This window comes from Cariama cristata, unplaced genomic scaffold (genome assembly GCF_000690535.1).
Source record: "Cariama cristata isolate BGI_N322 unplaced genomic scaffold, ASM69053v1 scaffold8803, whole genome shotgun sequence".
Classification (NCBI taxonomy): domain Eukaryota; kingdom Metazoa; phylum Chordata; class Aves; order Cariamiformes; family Cariamidae; genus Cariama; species Cariama cristata.
This window is the reverse complement of record NW_009608894.1, coordinates 15,085-32,557: the sequence shown is the minus strand read 5'-3', so window position 1 is coordinate 32,557 and position 17,473 is coordinate 15,085. Positions and strand designations below refer to the sequence as shown.

At 42.3% G+C, this 17,473-nt stretch overlaps 1 protein-coding gene across 1 annotated transcript in view; it reads right to left on the bottom strand.

Annotated features, from left to right (window-relative positions):
• Positions 1-320: 320 nt before the first annotated feature.
• TNKS (tankyrase, TRF1-interacting ankyrin-related ADP-ribose polymerase) overlaps positions 321-17,473 on the bottom strand; it is a gene marked incomplete at its 5' end in the record, with an annotated part of 31,786 nt that continues 14,633 nt past the window's right edge. The window contains 12 exons of the mRNA XM_009697319.1: positions 321-736; positions 2,568-2,724; positions 3,473-3,659; positions 4,393-4,498; positions 5,124-5,198; positions 6,586-6,683; positions 7,316-7,436; positions 9,938-10,020; positions 10,698-10,935; positions 12,295-12,483; positions 14,999-15,108; positions 15,383-15,602. Coding sequence (XP_009695621.1) covers positions 650-736; positions 2,568-2,724; positions 3,473-3,659; positions 4,393-4,498; positions 5,124-5,198; positions 6,586-6,683; positions 7,316-7,436; positions 9,938-10,020; positions 10,698-10,935; positions 12,295-12,483; positions 14,999-15,108; positions 15,383-15,602 — 1,671 coding nt within the window. The remainder of the gene's footprint in view (positions 737-2,567; positions 2,725-3,472; positions 3,660-4,392; positions 4,499-5,123; positions 5,199-6,585; positions 6,684-7,315; positions 7,437-9,937; positions 10,021-10,697; positions 10,936-12,294; positions 12,484-14,998; positions 15,109-15,382; positions 15,603-17,473) is intronic.

Genomic DNA, 17,473 nt, shown 5'->3' with positions numbered 1-17,473 from the left:
ACTCTAAAAGTTACACTCACTCATATTATTGTTTGCTCAGAGGTGTGCAAAAAAAACCCTATATTGAAGTATACTGGACCTAGCCCCTTCTCAGATGAAATTCATATTGCATTGTTAATGATTTTAGTCAACTCGACTTTGTGCAAAATATCTTTAAGAAGGTTCCGGCTCAACTTCAGAATACAAAAGGAAAATAAATAGTTGACTAGGATCTCTTGAAAACATAAAATGAATGGTGTATGCTGAAAAGAAAATTATGGGCTTAATGCAATTTATCTGCAAATAAAATAACTAGAATAGTAGTGTCTGAAATTTTAACATGTGAGATGGCACTGATAAAGATTTCTGTTTGCACAATAATGTTCCCAAAGTCTAGATCAAAACAACATTTTACACACGGTAACTGCAGAGACTAGGAGCCTGAGATATGTTATTAAAAGGCAGTCCCTTGTAAACTTTCCTCAAAAGGAACAGTAGCAGTTGAGTATGCAAGAGTTACTCATATCATATTCATCAAGACAGCAATGCTTTATAAAAGACATACAGCTTATTTCCAGGTTGTTAAGAATTTTATGATACTGATTTTCTGAAACACGTATCCATCCAGTCCAAGATTGAAGTCACAGCCTTCTTCACTGTTCTGTAGCTACTAGGTCTTCTGCTCTGCTGCCGTTGCTGTCTGTGAGGGAGCTTCTGGTTTCACAATCTGGTATGTAATGAGATATTCTGGGTATGCCTGGAAGTCAAGAAAAAGAACCAACAACACTGCTTTATTCAAGGGTACGCTCAGCAAGTTCACATTTTGGATTTCACTAAGCAGTGACCAGGAAGGACAGTGCAAGAATCAGCTCTATGTTCGCAGAGTGCTAAAGAAAAAACAGATTTCAAACCTAGCCAGCACTAAGTGGGACCTGCTCGATGTAGTTAATACCTTCGTTAATACACTAGTAGAAAGAAAGATGTTTCTTCCATGCAGACACTGCCAGAAATCGTGTGCGCAACAGGAATTCACACTCAGTTACTCTCCTTGTCAGTTAATCCTACAGCTCAGTCAGTGCCTGTAAGTTACTCGAAAATCTCAAACGATCGATGTAGTCTGACCCTAAAATGCTTGCTGACTCGCCATGTGACCTGCAAATGCCTTTACTGGCAGTAAAATACTTGGCACGTCCAAAGCACATAACCCAGTCATCTGTGCAGTGCTTTCCGAAGACAGCTGGTAGGAGGTTCAGTCCCAGAAAAACGCTGAAGTTGCTGGAGGGCAGGGTCCTGTTCAGAGGAACCTGGACAGATGAGAGGAGACTGGGCCAACAGAACCCTCGTGAAATCCAGCAAGGGCAAACGCATCTGGGATAAATGCCTTGTAACACTGCAGGATGGCAAGCAGCTCTGCTGAAAAGGTGCTGGGGTACCTTGGGTAGCAGAATCAACAGTGCGTCCTGGCAGCAATAAAGGCTACCAGCACCTGTGGTACATCAACAGCAGCGTAGCTGGTCAGCCCAGTGTAGTGACGATTACCATCTACTCAGTACTCGCTTGACCACATCTAGACAACTGCATATAACTTCTGGGCCCTCCAATACAAGCTGAGGCCAAGCTCAGCAAAGGACCAGTACGATAGTCAATGGAAGAGAGCACAGGATAAACAAGAAAAAGCTGAAGGAGATGGGCTTGTTCAGTCCAGAAAAGGGAAGGCTTTGTGAGACCTCATAGCGGTCTTCCATCACGAATGGAAGGCTACCGAGAAAACAAAGCCAGACTCTTTTCTGTGCTGTGCAGCAGGAGTATGAGATTAATTAAAACAGGGGAGGTTCCTGTTGGATACAAAGACCATATTTTTCACTCTGAGGATAATTAGACGAAGGAACAAGCTGCTGAAAGAGGATGTGAAACGCCATCCTCTAAGGCCTTCAAGACCTGCCTGGTCAAGGGAAGCTCTCAGCAATCTGGTCTGAATTCAGTGTGAACAGGAGGCTGGCCTAGGTGACCTCCTCGAGGCTCCTTCCAACCCGAACTTACTATATAATCTTGGAGCCAGCCGGAGTAGTAAGCAAACGACTGTTCTAGAGTAAGGGTCTAGCGGAGTTATTCAGATTAAAAATCAACTCCTGAAGATTGCTGTGCTACTTCAGCTGCCATTTAACGGCAGACTCTGGCAGATGGTGACACTGTCACTGCTGGGAATCTGCAGGTAAAAAGCCCAGAATCCTCAATACGTAGAAGAGCCCCAGCAACGCCCGTGTTCTTGTTACTGCAGTAATGCCAGTAAAATGCAATGGGGGAAACAGTGCCTCCTGAGAGAAACGACAACTCATGACAGACTCTAGCAGTGCTGCACAGGGGAGTTAGGCAATTCTGCATGGCGTCAATCAGAGCAGCTCGGTGGATAGGAGTAGCATTTGCTGGCTTGATACAGTTCACTGTTTATTTCCACATTTAAATGAAAAAAAAATAAATCTAATCAACCAGGTTATCACAGCACACTTGGTATGGAAACCAGTCGCATCCCCTCTCTCCAGCTCCAAGCTCTGCCCTTCTGTAAACCCAGTCCTTGCTAACCTACATACCTGTTCTCCTCTATAGATAACATATTCAGCGTATGCAAGTCCATTCACGCTTGGCCTGCCAATGACAGAATGGTGCCCTGGAGGGGCATGAGCCATTTTCATAGTGCTGAACTGAAGAAAGGATTTTCCAAGGGTCACTCTACAGAAGAGCATTTGTCTAAAAGGAAAAAAGAAAACATAATTTTAAAATAGTTTATGACGTATGCTTTGAGAGTGATTTCAGACTTTTATTTTGTTACAATTAATTTCTCGAGGCTTTTTGAAGAAACACTTTTAGAAACCAGTTCTAAGGCTGTATAAAACCTGTCACCAAAAAAAAAATACTATCTTGTCACGCAGAAGGGAAAACACACACTTTGTTTAGCCCTCACATGGAGGCCTGTTCTAGTTCATTTTATATAAAGCTGTTGAAAGAAGCTGAAACTGTGTTCCTACCAGCAGGGTATGGACAGGTGTCAAAGTCCAAAAAGCACATTGATCTACTCCAGTACAAAACAAAGTTGTGATTAAGTCCTGTTCACTACCTGCAAAATTAGCCGATCCACAGTGCAACACTGTACTGCTGACCACCACTTTGCACGGCAATTTTGTTCTGAGAGTGCCTGGAGTTTAATTGCTATTTTCCCCTGACTCTTCATTTTCAAACTTGCTGTTTCAAGCCTCTTTCCTGAGCCACAATTCACTTTGATTTATACTCACGGTACGCTTAGATGTAATTTTTGACCTTTCTGTGGGACTCACCACATTTATATCCTTTTTTGTTCAGCCTTGACAAATGGAAAACCACATTTTTCCTGCCATGACCAAACTCCAGTGGCTATTCTTTCCCTGCAGCTCACCCTGTGCCCAGGTTGTAAAACCAGGACAGCCAGAATTACGCATAGGGAACTCTGCTGGACTCATACCTGTGGCAGATGTAGCAGGACCTGTCTTTGTGTGTGGGACAGCCTGTTCCTCCCCCTATCCCATACACATATTGGTTGCTTTTTGAGGAGTTCTCGGCAAAGTAAATTCCAGCTCCAAACATTCCTCCAATGTATGCATGCCTTTCATCAAATCCTTTGTGAATGATGGCATTAATAAAAGGAGACCCTAGAACAGAATGACATGAAATGATACATACTTGTTAAGCTCTGTAGTAATACAGGACTCTATGTCAAGAGGAGCTTGTCTGCCTCAAATAGACCATTAAATACCAGAAAGCGAGCTCAGTCAGCTGGAAGGGGGCGGAACCCAGCAGGATGCAGTGATGTGTGGGATTTATCGTTATATACCAAGATCCCACGTGTGACTCATATTTCTTACTCATTTCAGAGATCTCATTAAATGGCTTTCCCCCCACTCACATTTCAGTGCAATTTATCTTGTCAACGCACACCTTCTCCGGCAGTCAGCAGTGGTTAAGATGGGGCAAGATGTCAGGACAATCATACCCAAAACCAATTTCCTACGCAGAATCGTAGAAGGATCTAGGGCAGAAGGACCCTCAGGCAACTGTCATTTGTAGGCACTTCTGGATGCTTCTAGAGAACATCTTGCTAAAACTCATGGTGGGTTTTGAATCCTTTCCTGATGGTTGCCTGGAGCGCCAGGGTAAAATGCTTTTATGTCTGCTGCTCCCCTCTTTCAGAAGATACCCTGTCTTTCTCACAGAAATGTTACATTCTCCCAGCAGCTTTACTGGCGATGACTAAGATATGGCTTAGCAAAAAAACTTTTTTTTTTTTTTTCCCCACAACGTTAACATTGCCTGTGGGGTCCTTGAAAGCTTTTTTTTTTTTAATTGTTAAATACTAATACATACAAATAGAGATCACTTCCTCACCATGAAACAACATGCGTTCATTGTGATGATTATGATTCTCCTCTGAGACCTCCTTCTGCCTGTGACAGAATCTCTCCCGCAACTTCTTGTTCACGACTTTTTGAATCTGCAGTGGTACAATAGGTCCAACCATACTTGAATTGGAATTGAAATAGAATATAGTTTCACAGAGCTTGCATAAATATGACAGGGAAACTGAGAGTAAGACACATGAACGGTATAAAGAAACCCCACGGCTGTTCTGCACGCAAGGCTGAAGTCTTTCCAACAAGTCGGTAGCACACGCTTACAGATGGTTAAAACTACTGTGAAATTGCAGCCCAAGCTCTCAGGTTTAAGGAAGACTTTCAGGCTTCTTCCCTCCCAGCCTGTAATACCACCAAGAAGTACAAACTGTCTGAAACTCCTTCCCTCTCTGCTTTGTTCAACAATCTGGGCTAGCTTTTTGAAGCTTGCTGTCTGATTTAGGTTGAATTTTTATGAAAAGAAACAACTTCTGAGGAAAGAAATTAGGAGATGTGCTGTTTAATCTATCTTGAGGTATCGCTCCAGCCACATGCTGTAATACCACTGTGGTTTCCGTAAAGGACTTCACCTTTTAACTCTGCTCCTGAATATTAGTTCAACAAAGAACTTTAAAGATAAAAGGGTGATCCATTAAACCAATTCTGCCTGCTTGCATAAGTACCAACTTATTTTACCACAAAGAAATAAGAGGTTTTGAAACTTACCCTGATGACATTGTACCTGTTGAAGATCCCACCAGCATTTCCACCATCCCGATGCTCCCGGATTGTACTTTGCATCTACGTGAATGAACACAACTGCATGTTCAGCACACAAAGTTTGCTGGCAAGGTAAACTATTCATGCAATATCTCAGTATATCACTGGCCACAACAGACATGCTTGATTGAAAATTAATTAAAAAAATGCTAAAAATAATTTAAAAAAATATAATCTCAAATTTAAACTGAGTTACACCCTTCTTTCTCAGGCATCCAATGTGCTATGCTGTTCCACAACAGAGAAGCTGGATGATGCAATTATCCAATCTCGTAATAAAAATCTACATAGGAAAAAGGAGAAATGTGGCACCTGCTATCAAAATTACACACAGCTAGAAAATCTGCTTTATAGTAGAAGAAAACCCAATCTTTGAAAATGAATATACAAAAATATAATCTTGAAGTACTAACAAACATGTTTCTAATGAGTACAGTTTGTATTTCTTAGTGATAGGAAAATGCTTGCATTTCCCATGTCATTAGCAGCCCCTGAGAATTTCAGCGGTTCATCGTGTCTTTTCTAGAGGTATTTATAGCTACAGTAACAACATTTAGTAACAGCTCAAATAAATATCCCAATTTGCTATGGCAGACAAGTGACCCTTTCTGTCAGAAAAGATTATAAAAAAGATCTGCACAAACTCCAGTTTACAGAGTTACTAATCAAAAGTATTCCAGCCTAAGCTGGCAGAGATCCTGAATATCTGGACTTCTAAAAAAGCTCCACTTCTGTGCTACAGTGCAGGAACACTACACAAAATAGCAAACACACATAGTAAAACGGAGTCTCTTCCAAACGCAACTCTTCAGAAAGTCTCTTTTCCATTATGATTTTTTTCTTTCAAAATGGTATCTGCTTGTAGTTTACTTAAATAAAAGAGCATGTGTGTGTGGGAGGCGAAATTACAGTCAATTCTCAATTATCCAAGAGCTGTTTATCTGGGTTACAGATTAACTAAGCCATGAGACAAGAGAAAACAAGCTGGTTCCCATGCAGAAACAGCCTGAGCACAGAGAATGCCTACAGACTTGCAAGTCCTTGATCCCTTGGTCTCCGCTCGCAGCCTCTGAATTTCACAGGTCCACCTACCTACGGAAAGCTGTGGAAACCCTTGCTACGAGACGACATCCAAAACACAACAACAAAGCAAAACTGGGAAAACTAAGTGAGCGAACAGACCACTTATTAAAAAAAAATTGGCAGGACACAGCAAAATGATTTCCATCGTTGCTCTCTACAAAAAGACAAATGAAGAGCCCTAAACTTCGTGCCAGATCTATGCAGTTCATACCCCAAAGCATATTTTATCCCTTTGAACATGTGCTGCATGCTGTAGCTCTGACGGGTTATAAGCTAAAAGAGAAATACACTGCCACTGGTGCATTAAGAAAGGTACTTGCAATACCTCCTCTTCTACGGACTGATACTCCTTATCGTCAGGAGCAAGGTCAAGGAGAATGGTCCCCTGACTCACACAGTGGAAAGTCAAATAAGGATTGGTGCCTGCAAAGAGAAGGAATGAAAGGAGTGAAAATCAACCGGAGAAAACAATACCAGCTCTGTCTGTATCCAGCATCATCATCATTATTCTTCTTAAATCACCCCCGTACAGCAGGAAATGCAAAATGAACACAAGGCAGAAGCACAACCTTGAAAAGATAAAGTGCTTTCGTTAGCAGCAGAGGCTTTAAAAGAAAGAATGAAAATGCATGCGGGACATAATTGCATTTTATTCTTTTTGCTTTCAAGAGAAGCATCCAAGAAGTGTGGGGCAGCAAAAAGCTCCATCCGGTCCACCCTTCAGGATACAACTGGCCTGTGGGCAGGTCTGTAGGGCAAATCACTCCAAAAGCTCCTGCCTGGGTAAAACTGAGTCCCTGGCAATGGGCACAGCCCCCACAGCTGCCTCAGGGGTGTCCATTCTCTGGAAATGCAAGCGATCACTCAGTCCTGTATCTCCTCAATATATTCTTTACCCGTCACAACCCAACCAGCCACCAGGTCTGCAGCAGGTACATCTTCCTGACAGCCGCATTCTTTTGTGTCCTGGTGACGATGCCCACATTTACAGAAGGTGACTTTGGGAACCTGTTGTATGCTACACTTAGACTAACCAGTAGAAGTGTCATATTTACCTTGTTGCCCTCCCAGAAGTCTCTCCACACCTTTTATTAATTTGTGGCGGTGTCCATACGCATTGATCCCAATTTCTTTAAGCTCCTCATGCCCCATGTCCGCCAACACATCCAGGGTTATCTGGAAAGGTGAAAGACCCAAAAAATCACTTGCCAAACCTGGCCCAATTCCCAAGGCTGAAGACCCATCCGTTCAGAAAATGGAACGTATCGAGGGTGCAGCCAAGGGGACGTACGTATTTTACGTTTTGTTGCATTTTTAATTGCTGCCACCTTCTGGCAAGCCTCTCTCTGTTTCAGGACCATACCCAGCTGCTACAGCCTGAAGCCCTGCAAAACTTTTCCTTCTCTTACAGCAATTAACAAGAGCTGGTTCTCACAGGATGTTCTCCAAAACATTCTTCCTTAAGTAGGAGGAGGATGCATGGAAATGCTGGGACAAATCTGGGAACGTTTTTGAAGCATTCAAAGTTTCACGTTGTTGTGCAATTCATTAGTTTCACTACACAAACAGAAATGGATATTCTATAAGCTTACTAATAAATGTTAAGCGTGTTTCACATCAACATTATCATGGCGTGTGCTATTACTGTGTGTATATATCCCTGTGTGCGCTTGCATGTGTATCAAACCAGTGGGTCTGCTATGCTAAGTCATGCTCAACTATTCCACCATTTTTGGAAACAATTAACACTGTGAGGACGCATTCAACTATTCGTTTGGTTGCAATATATGAATGTATCTACAATCACCTGACAAAGTTTTAAATTTCAAGGTCATGGAGACTCTTGGTGGAAGCAGAAAGGTAATAAAACATGATGTCAAATAAACGTTTTTTTTTAAAGAACAGGAGATATAGGCTAAACAAAGCACACATTTTTATTACTATAAAGCAATTGTGCACCAAGGTGATTCTGTGAAAAACAGGAAGATTTCATGTGGAGGAGATAATTCTGTAAAATCTGCTTCGAAATTTACACGTTCAACTAGAACGGGAAGCTCAGTAAATAATGTGAAACCATACAACTTGATTCAAAAGAAGCAGTATTGTTAGCACAACTGGACTCGCAGGTATGAACCCTGTCCACTACAAATTGAATATCATTAATTCAAAAGAAAACAACTCAAGCAAGGAATTAATAGCTACACTGAACAGCTGTCCAATTGAGCAGAAAACAACCCTACGGGATTGCTGTGGAAAAGCCACTGAAGACATTCATCATGTGCAGTGGAACATTAAAAAAAAATACAGCAAAAACCCAGATATTAGAAAGCATCAGGAGGAGGCTAGGTAGTGCAGTGCTTGGAAAAAGCAGCTTAAAACAATAAGCTTAAGGACAATGAGCTCATTTTCACTAGAAATAAACTTACACGAGGAGCTAAACAGTTTCAAAGTGACAAATGAATATAGTGTATCCAATCTGCATTATAAAATCTCATTAGCAGGGGAAGATCTTAAAGAGAGGTTAGGAGCTAAGGAAGCAAAAGTAGAACAAAACCAGCATGGTAACAGGAAGGTGTGAAAAAATAGTAAGAAAAGAGAAATGTGAGCAGAATGTAGGTTGGTTTGCTTCTTAATAGAAGCGGTTCCAAATTAAAGAAAAGAGCTTATGCTTCATGTATAAGAAGGGAAAAAAGATTATATATCATTTTAACTTTGGGGAGATACCTCCTGTAACGTTTCATGGAAACAGTTGGAACTTCTTCTGTAAGCAACACATTACATTTCAAACGTTTGTTTCCTGACCCCTCGTAAAAGATTAGCAGCAGAGGCCTGGGGAAAAAATAACCATCAAATCCAGTCGTTGCACTTGTACCTTTTGCTTCCACCACTGTGTCCACCTCGCCTATGCAAACAAATTGTCTATTTAACTGTAACATGTTAAATTTAAGAAACGGTACATAAAAAGAGTCTACAAATACATTAGAGGTCCTTCTGGTCTAAAAAGTAACATCAGCTTGAGAAACTGTTAGATTAGTTGTATTCTTTTCATATATTGTGAATTACTGAAAAATCTGCAGGATTTTTTTTCCCCCATCTCTCAATTCCATTTGAAACTTGTTAGTCCTGCAGAACCCAGTTAATGATATAGTCCTAACCTATTAGGAAACGTAGTTTCTGCATTCTCTAGTGTGCCTAGGCCCTGGTAACCTAGATTTTGATTTCTGCTTACAGTCCAACTGGAGAGTTTCCTAGATCTAACCAAAGTGACACATGCAGCACTGCAGGTCTCAAAAGGCTTGTCTGGATACCAAGACTGCTGAAGAGCAAGGGCAGGTGACCTTCCAACTTAACTTCGCTACAGCCATCCTGTTCAAAGTTCATAAGGTCCAGTGTAACTCTCAGAACAGAAGCCAAATTGGCAGTCATCATGTACGTATAAGAAAATGAAAGACACTGGGTATCTGAATCAAACCACCAAGGAGATTTCCACAGCTTTCTCAACTTCACCATAAAGTATCTGGCAACTCATTTGCAGTTGTCTTGGACACACTTGTTTTTCTGTAGATGTCAAGTTGGGTTTTTTTGTTTCCCTTTTTCAATTAGAGAATGAAAACGTCACTCAAATTTATTAGATTAGTCTATCTTTTAAACATACAGAGATAAGGTTTGCCACTTACCTGTTCTGTCTCAAAGATGTCCCGAAGATGTTCAAGACCTAGGCTTTTCAGGAACTGGGTAATGTTCATGTCAAGACCAGAAACTATAAGAGAAGAAACAAGTCATTATATCCTGTGCACCTGAATTAAGAAAAAACCCCAAAGCCTTACATTGATTCTCACAAAATTCTAAATTCTGATTCTTTTAACAATCCATTTGTCTATGTCTATAAACACTTCCATTGTGTGAAAGCTCAGTGCAAAGCTTATCACTGTTCCCTCCTCAGAACCAACTATTAAAAAGCACAATCAATCTGTGACAAATAGAGGCTCATATCGCAAAGAGAAGGAAAGGAAGGGTGGGTGTATTTTGCTATGTAATCTCCTAGATGCCGACATAAAGCATGCATTCCAGATACTAATCAAAGGGTTTAAAAAGCCTGAGCAAAATCCTCCAGCCATCACAATCATAATTCCTTCATCAAAATAATTCCCATTGGATTTTCTTTTTAAAATCAACAACGAACATCTGGGCACCTAATCAGATCTGCTTTTGTAGTCAGACCTAATCACCGATAGCAAACAGACTAACAGCCAACAATGCTCCTGGCAGAGCACAAGAAAACAGAGCAAGCATCAAACACTTTAAAATGTAGGTAACAGTCCAAGCTGTACAGTATTTTCTGGCTAGTCAGAAATGCTTTTCAGATAAAGCAAGGCCTATTGTGATACTAAGCTACTGTACTTCTGGCAACGTAAACTTGTCCAGCAGCAAACGCACCTTCTCCTTCCTTCCTTTCAGTTCCTGCTGCTCCATCACCAGCATTTGATGCCCCTCCTACTGCGAGTTCTGCCAGCGGCCCAGTGAGGTTATCTATACTGCTGGCAGCAGAGAGGCAGGACGGCGTAGATGCTGGTGAGATCAGGGAGGCACTAACAACAGTAGCTTGAGGCTTAAAGCATGTAGGCAAAGCTTCTGGGGGCATCGCATCTATCAGCAAAGCTCGGATATCATCAGCCTGAAAAACAGAAAGAACATTCAGCATCAGGTTCTATTATCACAAGTCACTGATCTCTGGAAAGATTTCTTTTCTTCTTTGAATTTGTTTTGATTGCTCTGTTCCCCCATTAAAAAGAAAACTGCCAACTTTTGTAACACTTGTAATTCATGGTTGCAAGAACATTCTGATTCACTGCTCAGATACAGGTGAATCGGGTTCTTCCCATTTCTAAAGGCATGTAAGAAGGAACATCTAATTTCCTTTCTGGCAGAATGACTTTATAGGTGCTAAAGCCAGGAAGAGGAACACAGCAACTTTATCTGAAATCCCTCACAACCTAGACCAGGCAATGCCACCTTGTAATTTCTCTGTCAGGCTCAACTTCTGGTGAAGAAGCATTTTGCACTGGATCAAGGTTTCAATGGAAAGACTACCACTGCCTTTGCTATAATCACACCTTACAGTGTTATAACAGGAAAAAAGACAAGAGCTACAGGAGAAGTATGAACTTAGCTAACAACTGGATTTAGCCTTTGTTGACTAAATTAAGCAGGACTCTCATCTTCAAGAATTTCCTTCTTGCATGTTCTTGTAGAATACAATTAAGAGATCATTATTTTCCCCCAGAGAAATCAGTTTTCATATACCTCTTCACGAAGCAAGTTTTCTAGAGCTCAGATTATTTTGGAGGGGATTTCTTGAACTGTCCATAAATCAACCTATAGACTTAAAAGATACTCATGCTATAACCAGACACAGCATCCAATTTGGTGGCATTATCTATTCCATCAAGACCGGTTAACCTGGGATGTACATGTTCACGTACCCTTATTAGGCTTTTTAACTAGCCTAACCAATAACCACCGCCACCACTAACAAGAAAGTTTCCAGATGTCAGTTTTAGAAGAAGTTTGATAGCCACCTGCAAATCTTAGAATGTTGTTTTGGAGTGAGGCAAAAAAAGAACTGAGGTAAGATGCAGGCATTGAGCATAATCATCCTCTAAATGATCCCATTCCTCTAAAGGCCCATCTGATTTTCCTCCTAGGTTCAAAGACATAATCACCAACAGTACACAGATTGCCCAGCATCAGGGACATTTCAGCGAGGTTTATTTCAGGCAATGAAGAGACTGATCCCAGGAGTGAATCGTTAAGCAGAAGCAAACCTTAAATCACAAGCCACATTAAGATCTCAGCCAAAGGAAAAAAGCCTGGACCCACAGGTAAAAAAGTCACAAACAGGCACCCTGGCGATGCTCATCTCCCTCTGCCTCAGCACAGTGAAAGCTGATGTCATGGAGCTGTAGAAAGCCATTTAATACGCAGAGCAAATCCTCCAGAGCAGCCTGTGGCTGGCACGCTAACACGCACTTACTGTTGCCAGGTCTAGTGGTGTCTGACCCTCTTGATTCTTCATGGTTGGGTCTGCTCCATGAGCTAACAGCAGAGCACAGAGCTGTGTCCTTCCTTTTTGTGCAGCTTCATGCAATGGTGTGAACGCCCATTTATCTGTTGCATTTACGCATGTATTGTATTTGATCAACAGCGCTGCTATATCCACATGCTGGAAAACACAAGAATATCTTAATCCACAAGACACTGGTAAAACACAGATTTCCTTTTTTGTGCTGGAGGTAACGGTGTTTAGAGCCCCCTGTAATTTCTTTCCTTTAACTCACTTCTCTGCCTCCTGTATCTATGTAGCAGCACACCTTTTCAGGTACCACTTCATACTGCAGCTCCAAGGTCATCTGTATCTGTGCACTACCAGATCATCCACCAGCACATATATAACTGGGACCAGGCATGAGACTTGATCCAGCATAAAACTGGTAAGAGTTAACTGTCAACATACTTGTAGACAAATTTGAACTGCCAACACAAATTTATAGGGCTGCAACACCTGTGATACGATACTAGAAACTCTAAAGATCAATCTGTTGTACTGCTGAGCCACCACTTAAATGTCTGTACACAGAAGTCTTCATCGTACTTTATTCCTTTCTTGCAATTTCTTCCAAGACTTTGAACCCATCCATGGCAGCACAAACTTGTTCTTTCTCCAATCATATTTTATGAGAGAACTGTAACTGATAAAATGCATTATGAATATCATAAGGGACAACTGTTTTACATGGGCTATAAAAGTAATGATCTTATAATCCCATGCTTCCATCAATATCCCATCCTTGAAGAATCCTAAGTTAAAATAAGAGAACAGAAAACTGGCAAATAAAATTTTTGGCTGTCTCTGACCAGTAAAATTACTTGGGCAATACAGTTAAGAAATAAAAAAGCAGGTCATCAAAATGAGTAGGTAGGAGCATGAAACACTGAAATTGTAAGCAGAAACGCAAGGACTTGCCAATGGATTTCATTTTCTCTCTCGATGGCAATTAAGTGACTCTCAGCAGCTCTCATAAAAGGGCTTGCTCTCTGAATAAGCGTGGTTTGAAAAGATTGCCGACCTTATTTCTCCTCTCTGCCAAACTTTTAAAGCAATTGCTGCTCCTGTGACTTTGCTGCCACGTGAAACCTTACTGAGGCACATGCAGCATCAAGTGCTGGGTGGGAAAACTGAAGGTACTTTGTGAAGAAAAGGTTGAGCCTGTGAAACCTGCCAGCTATGAACTTGTGAAACCAATACTCATCTCCTCTGCCTCCCATCACAGAGATCTAAACGGGCCGATGACAGCTCAGAGAGAAGCGTGGGTGGCCACAGAAAAGGTATACAGCAACTCTTAACTAAATAAGCTGATGGAAAAGCACGAAACACTGCCTCATTAACTTCTCCTAGAGAAAGTAAGGCAACAGATTAGATTGGCATTATGATTTTTCAAAGTGATAATCAGCTTGGACCAATCTCTAACATTTCTCTGTGCCAGTAAGGAATGTTTTGCCTTCATGTAAAACGTGTGTTTTGGTTTCCTGTGCTTGAAAAGACAGACCACAGTCTTTGCAACAGAATATAGCTCTAGATCTAAGCAACGTCCTGGGAATTTAAGGCTTATGGCAGGTGCTGATAAGCAATATTGCTTGGTATTAAGACTCAGTATCACAAAAGATTTCTGTGTTGCATTTCTAAACCTTCAGAAGGACTCGGAGCTTTTCGCTCTTTAGGACACTGGGACCCCAGACTGATGTAGAGAACGAATGCAAATGATGCAGGCTGAGTTTCACTGATATGCTCTCCTTAAAAACAAGGTGAACATTGTACTTTTTATTTCATTTGGCTCTCAAACGAAAGCAATCGTGGTTCTATTATGGTCATCTCTCCCAGATTTTGGTCCTCTTGTGCCAGGGCCAGGTAGTGACAGACAAAGCATATCATGAGACCATCAAAACCACTACTCCTTAAGCTTCAGGTCCTCTGTCTGACCGTAAGCACACTGCTAGGAGCGTCTCAAGCACTGTCTGTGTACAGTTATTTGCGAGAGATTTCTTTCTCACCTCATCCATAATTAATAGCTGCTTATAAGCAATCTATCAGGCATCTGTGCAACTGGTATGCACACAGATGCTTCTCCTAGATGGAGGAAGGAGGGCCTGCCTCAGCCAAAATGGTTTGAATCAACCACTGCACCCCCACTGCAGTAGATAGCCTGCCCATGTTACAAACTCAGTAGCCCTTCAACTCTTCAGCTTTAGCAATAGCTCCCCACCAGAGACCAGCTGTAACAGACCTCCACTTCCCTGTCATCACTTAGACACGATTCCCTGGTATTGCTCTCTTCCTTCCATCCAACTCCTTCAGTGACAACTTGAGGTCTTTTCTGTTTCAAGTCACCCCAAATTTAACACTGTTCAATGCTGTGCATCTGCTTGCCTGCATAAAAGCTATGTTCTAGTGATCTTCCCAAACTGCAGCCTTTAACTGCTACAGCATAGCTGAATCTGTGTCCTATTTAGATCTGTAGGACTGCAAACAGGACTCATAACAGCACCTTAGCCCAACGAGCATTTCATGCCATCAAAACCTGAACTACGTTCACAGCAAGACAGCTGTAAATAACTGGCTTTGGATATGACTTTAGCGAGTTCCTTGTTGGTCTACTCGTGGTAAGAATGCCTGCACCTACCCCATAGGATGCTGCATTGTGTAGGGGGATTAATCCTCCTTTGTCCTGGGCATTAACATCAGCACCATGCTCAAGAAGGTATTCAGCTACTTCCAAATTGTTGTAACCAGCTGTAGAAAAGGCACAGGAAAAGAAATTGGGTATTAGGAGAGCTAAACTAAAGAAAAATTATTAGACAGAAAAGCTAACGCAATTTTTTGACTGCAAGAGCTCCTCTTTCTTGGTAACTGCATTACCTCCTGAAATACAGCTGCCATAGTTAACAACTCTCTGCACAGGACAACCCTCTGTGAAACTCTTACTATACCGATTGTGGGTTTGGCATTTAACTTCCGTAGCCCTATCATAAATATACAAGCCTTCAAAACCTGGTGAGTCACCCACCTGCAAGATGTAGCGGTGTTGAATTTCTTCCCTGGGTGTCTCTGCAATTGATATTTTCTTGAGTACACAGCTTCTGCACTCGTGCCAGGCACCCCTTCTTGGCAGCATCTAGCAAGGCAGCATCTCCTCGCAGCAAGTCCTGGATATCTGTGTCTCCTTCTTTCACCAAATCTAGAGGAGTGTTACCATCTCGGTTCTTTTTTGTTGGATCAGCTCCATGCTGCGAAGAGCAAAGTGGAACGCCAGTGTCACAGCCATGAACAGAGTGGTGCATGTAAGCGTGTCACTAACTTGTGGCACAAGATAGGAGGAAGGGGAATTTTGCCAACTTGCCATCATGAAGTAACAATTGTACAGATTAATAGGCACGTGAGAATAAATCCAGGAGGCTGAGCCCTAAAGCACTAGTCTGCAAGACAGCTGGGTGACTCTCAACTCCCGAGGCAAGAATGCCAGCCCTCTGCGAGAGCTGCCGCTGCTCGACTTGCAACTGAAGGAGGTTCAGGAGCGCATCCTGCACACAGCTATACCCCACTGTCACAGCAGGGGCTAAGGGAAAGCCAACCTGCAAATACCTCACCTTCCCTTCTCCTGGCAGACGTGTTTCCTCAGCACACCTTTCCCAGCTAGTGAAGTCAGGCCCCGAGTTTCACTAAATGCCATCCTGCTATTGAAAGGCACTTGTTTCAGAAAGGAACTAGAAAAATACTCATTTCTATGCTTTCCAACAAATAGCAGCACCATCTTAAGCAGGTTACAGGTCCTGGAAAGCACTGAAGAAACCACTTTGGTGGGAAATTGGATTTGGATGACTGCTGGAGCATACTTGTGCCGGTAAAACATGCAGATCAGCCAGTGCTAAGAACACAGTACTGGAGCACGGGATGAGGAGGGAAACATACATCTAGATACAGCATATGGTGTGAGTCATGCCCACACACCGTTGGGTGGGAGGACAGCTCCTTCCCTGCTCACTCTCAGCAGCAGTGGGAAAAAAAACACAGACAGATAAGGCAGAGGCAGCTGCTGGCACTGCAGTTCTCTGGCTGGCCCCTTCCGAATAATCAAACACAGCGGTCCAACCCCTGCCAGCAAGTCTACCCTGCCATTCCTCGCTGGGGATGCTGGCAAAGCTCTGTTAGCGTGAGCCACAGGGAACGAGCTCTGGGTATGGGGAGAGCAGAAGGAATGACCTGCCTTGTATTCGGAAGCAGTACAGCAATGTTCCAGGTGTAAAGGGTAAACAGAAAGGGACAGAGTATTGGTTACGCAGAAACACTTCCACATCTGTGGCGCTTTTGGGAAGAGAGCATTCTTTGCACAAAGCCTTTTAAACTGCAATGACTTCTCCAAGATACGACCTTAGATCCCTTAATTTAAAGCTCATCAAAATTGGAACTATTCAAATACTTTCCAGAATAAATATCTAAATGAAGAGGCAGTGTCTTCTGAGATCCCTTCAAAGGCGTAGAAACAAACGAAGGTGGTAATTTTAAAGGTGATGAAAAAAGGAATTCTCTCCAACATGCCTGTACACTTTTGTTTCCTTCTTCAAGCAGGCCAGGACAGAAAGAGCGCAAGTCAGGAGGAGTCAAGTTCAACATCCACGGCTCAGCAGAGCTGCCAGCGCTGCCAGCTGGCATAAGAGACACAGCAGGAGAAGTCCTGAGCAAACTGCAGTGCAAGCACATATCCGCGGACACCCACAGCCTTGACAAAAACCATCTCACCTTAAGAGCATATTTAGCTCTTGTGCAAGAGTAATTTCAAAAACAAAGATTTCAGCACTTTTCTATTTCCTGTCATACATCCATTCAGCATCCTCTGAACACAAAAAATGGCCACATTCCCCGTGGAATGATCAGAGAACTCCAGAGATCTCCAGTGCCTATAAAGTAACTCTGTGCTTGAGAGACGCCGAGTGCTGCTATCACTTCAGCTAACATCTGTATTCAGGGGTTGTTACCAGGGCCATCATCGTGCCTACTCCACAGACACCTCTGAATATCTTCTGGTTTCTACTGCAGATGTGTTTCAAACTGATGTGCTGCCCCTTCTGAATGCTTCTTTGGTAATCAAGTGAAATAAATA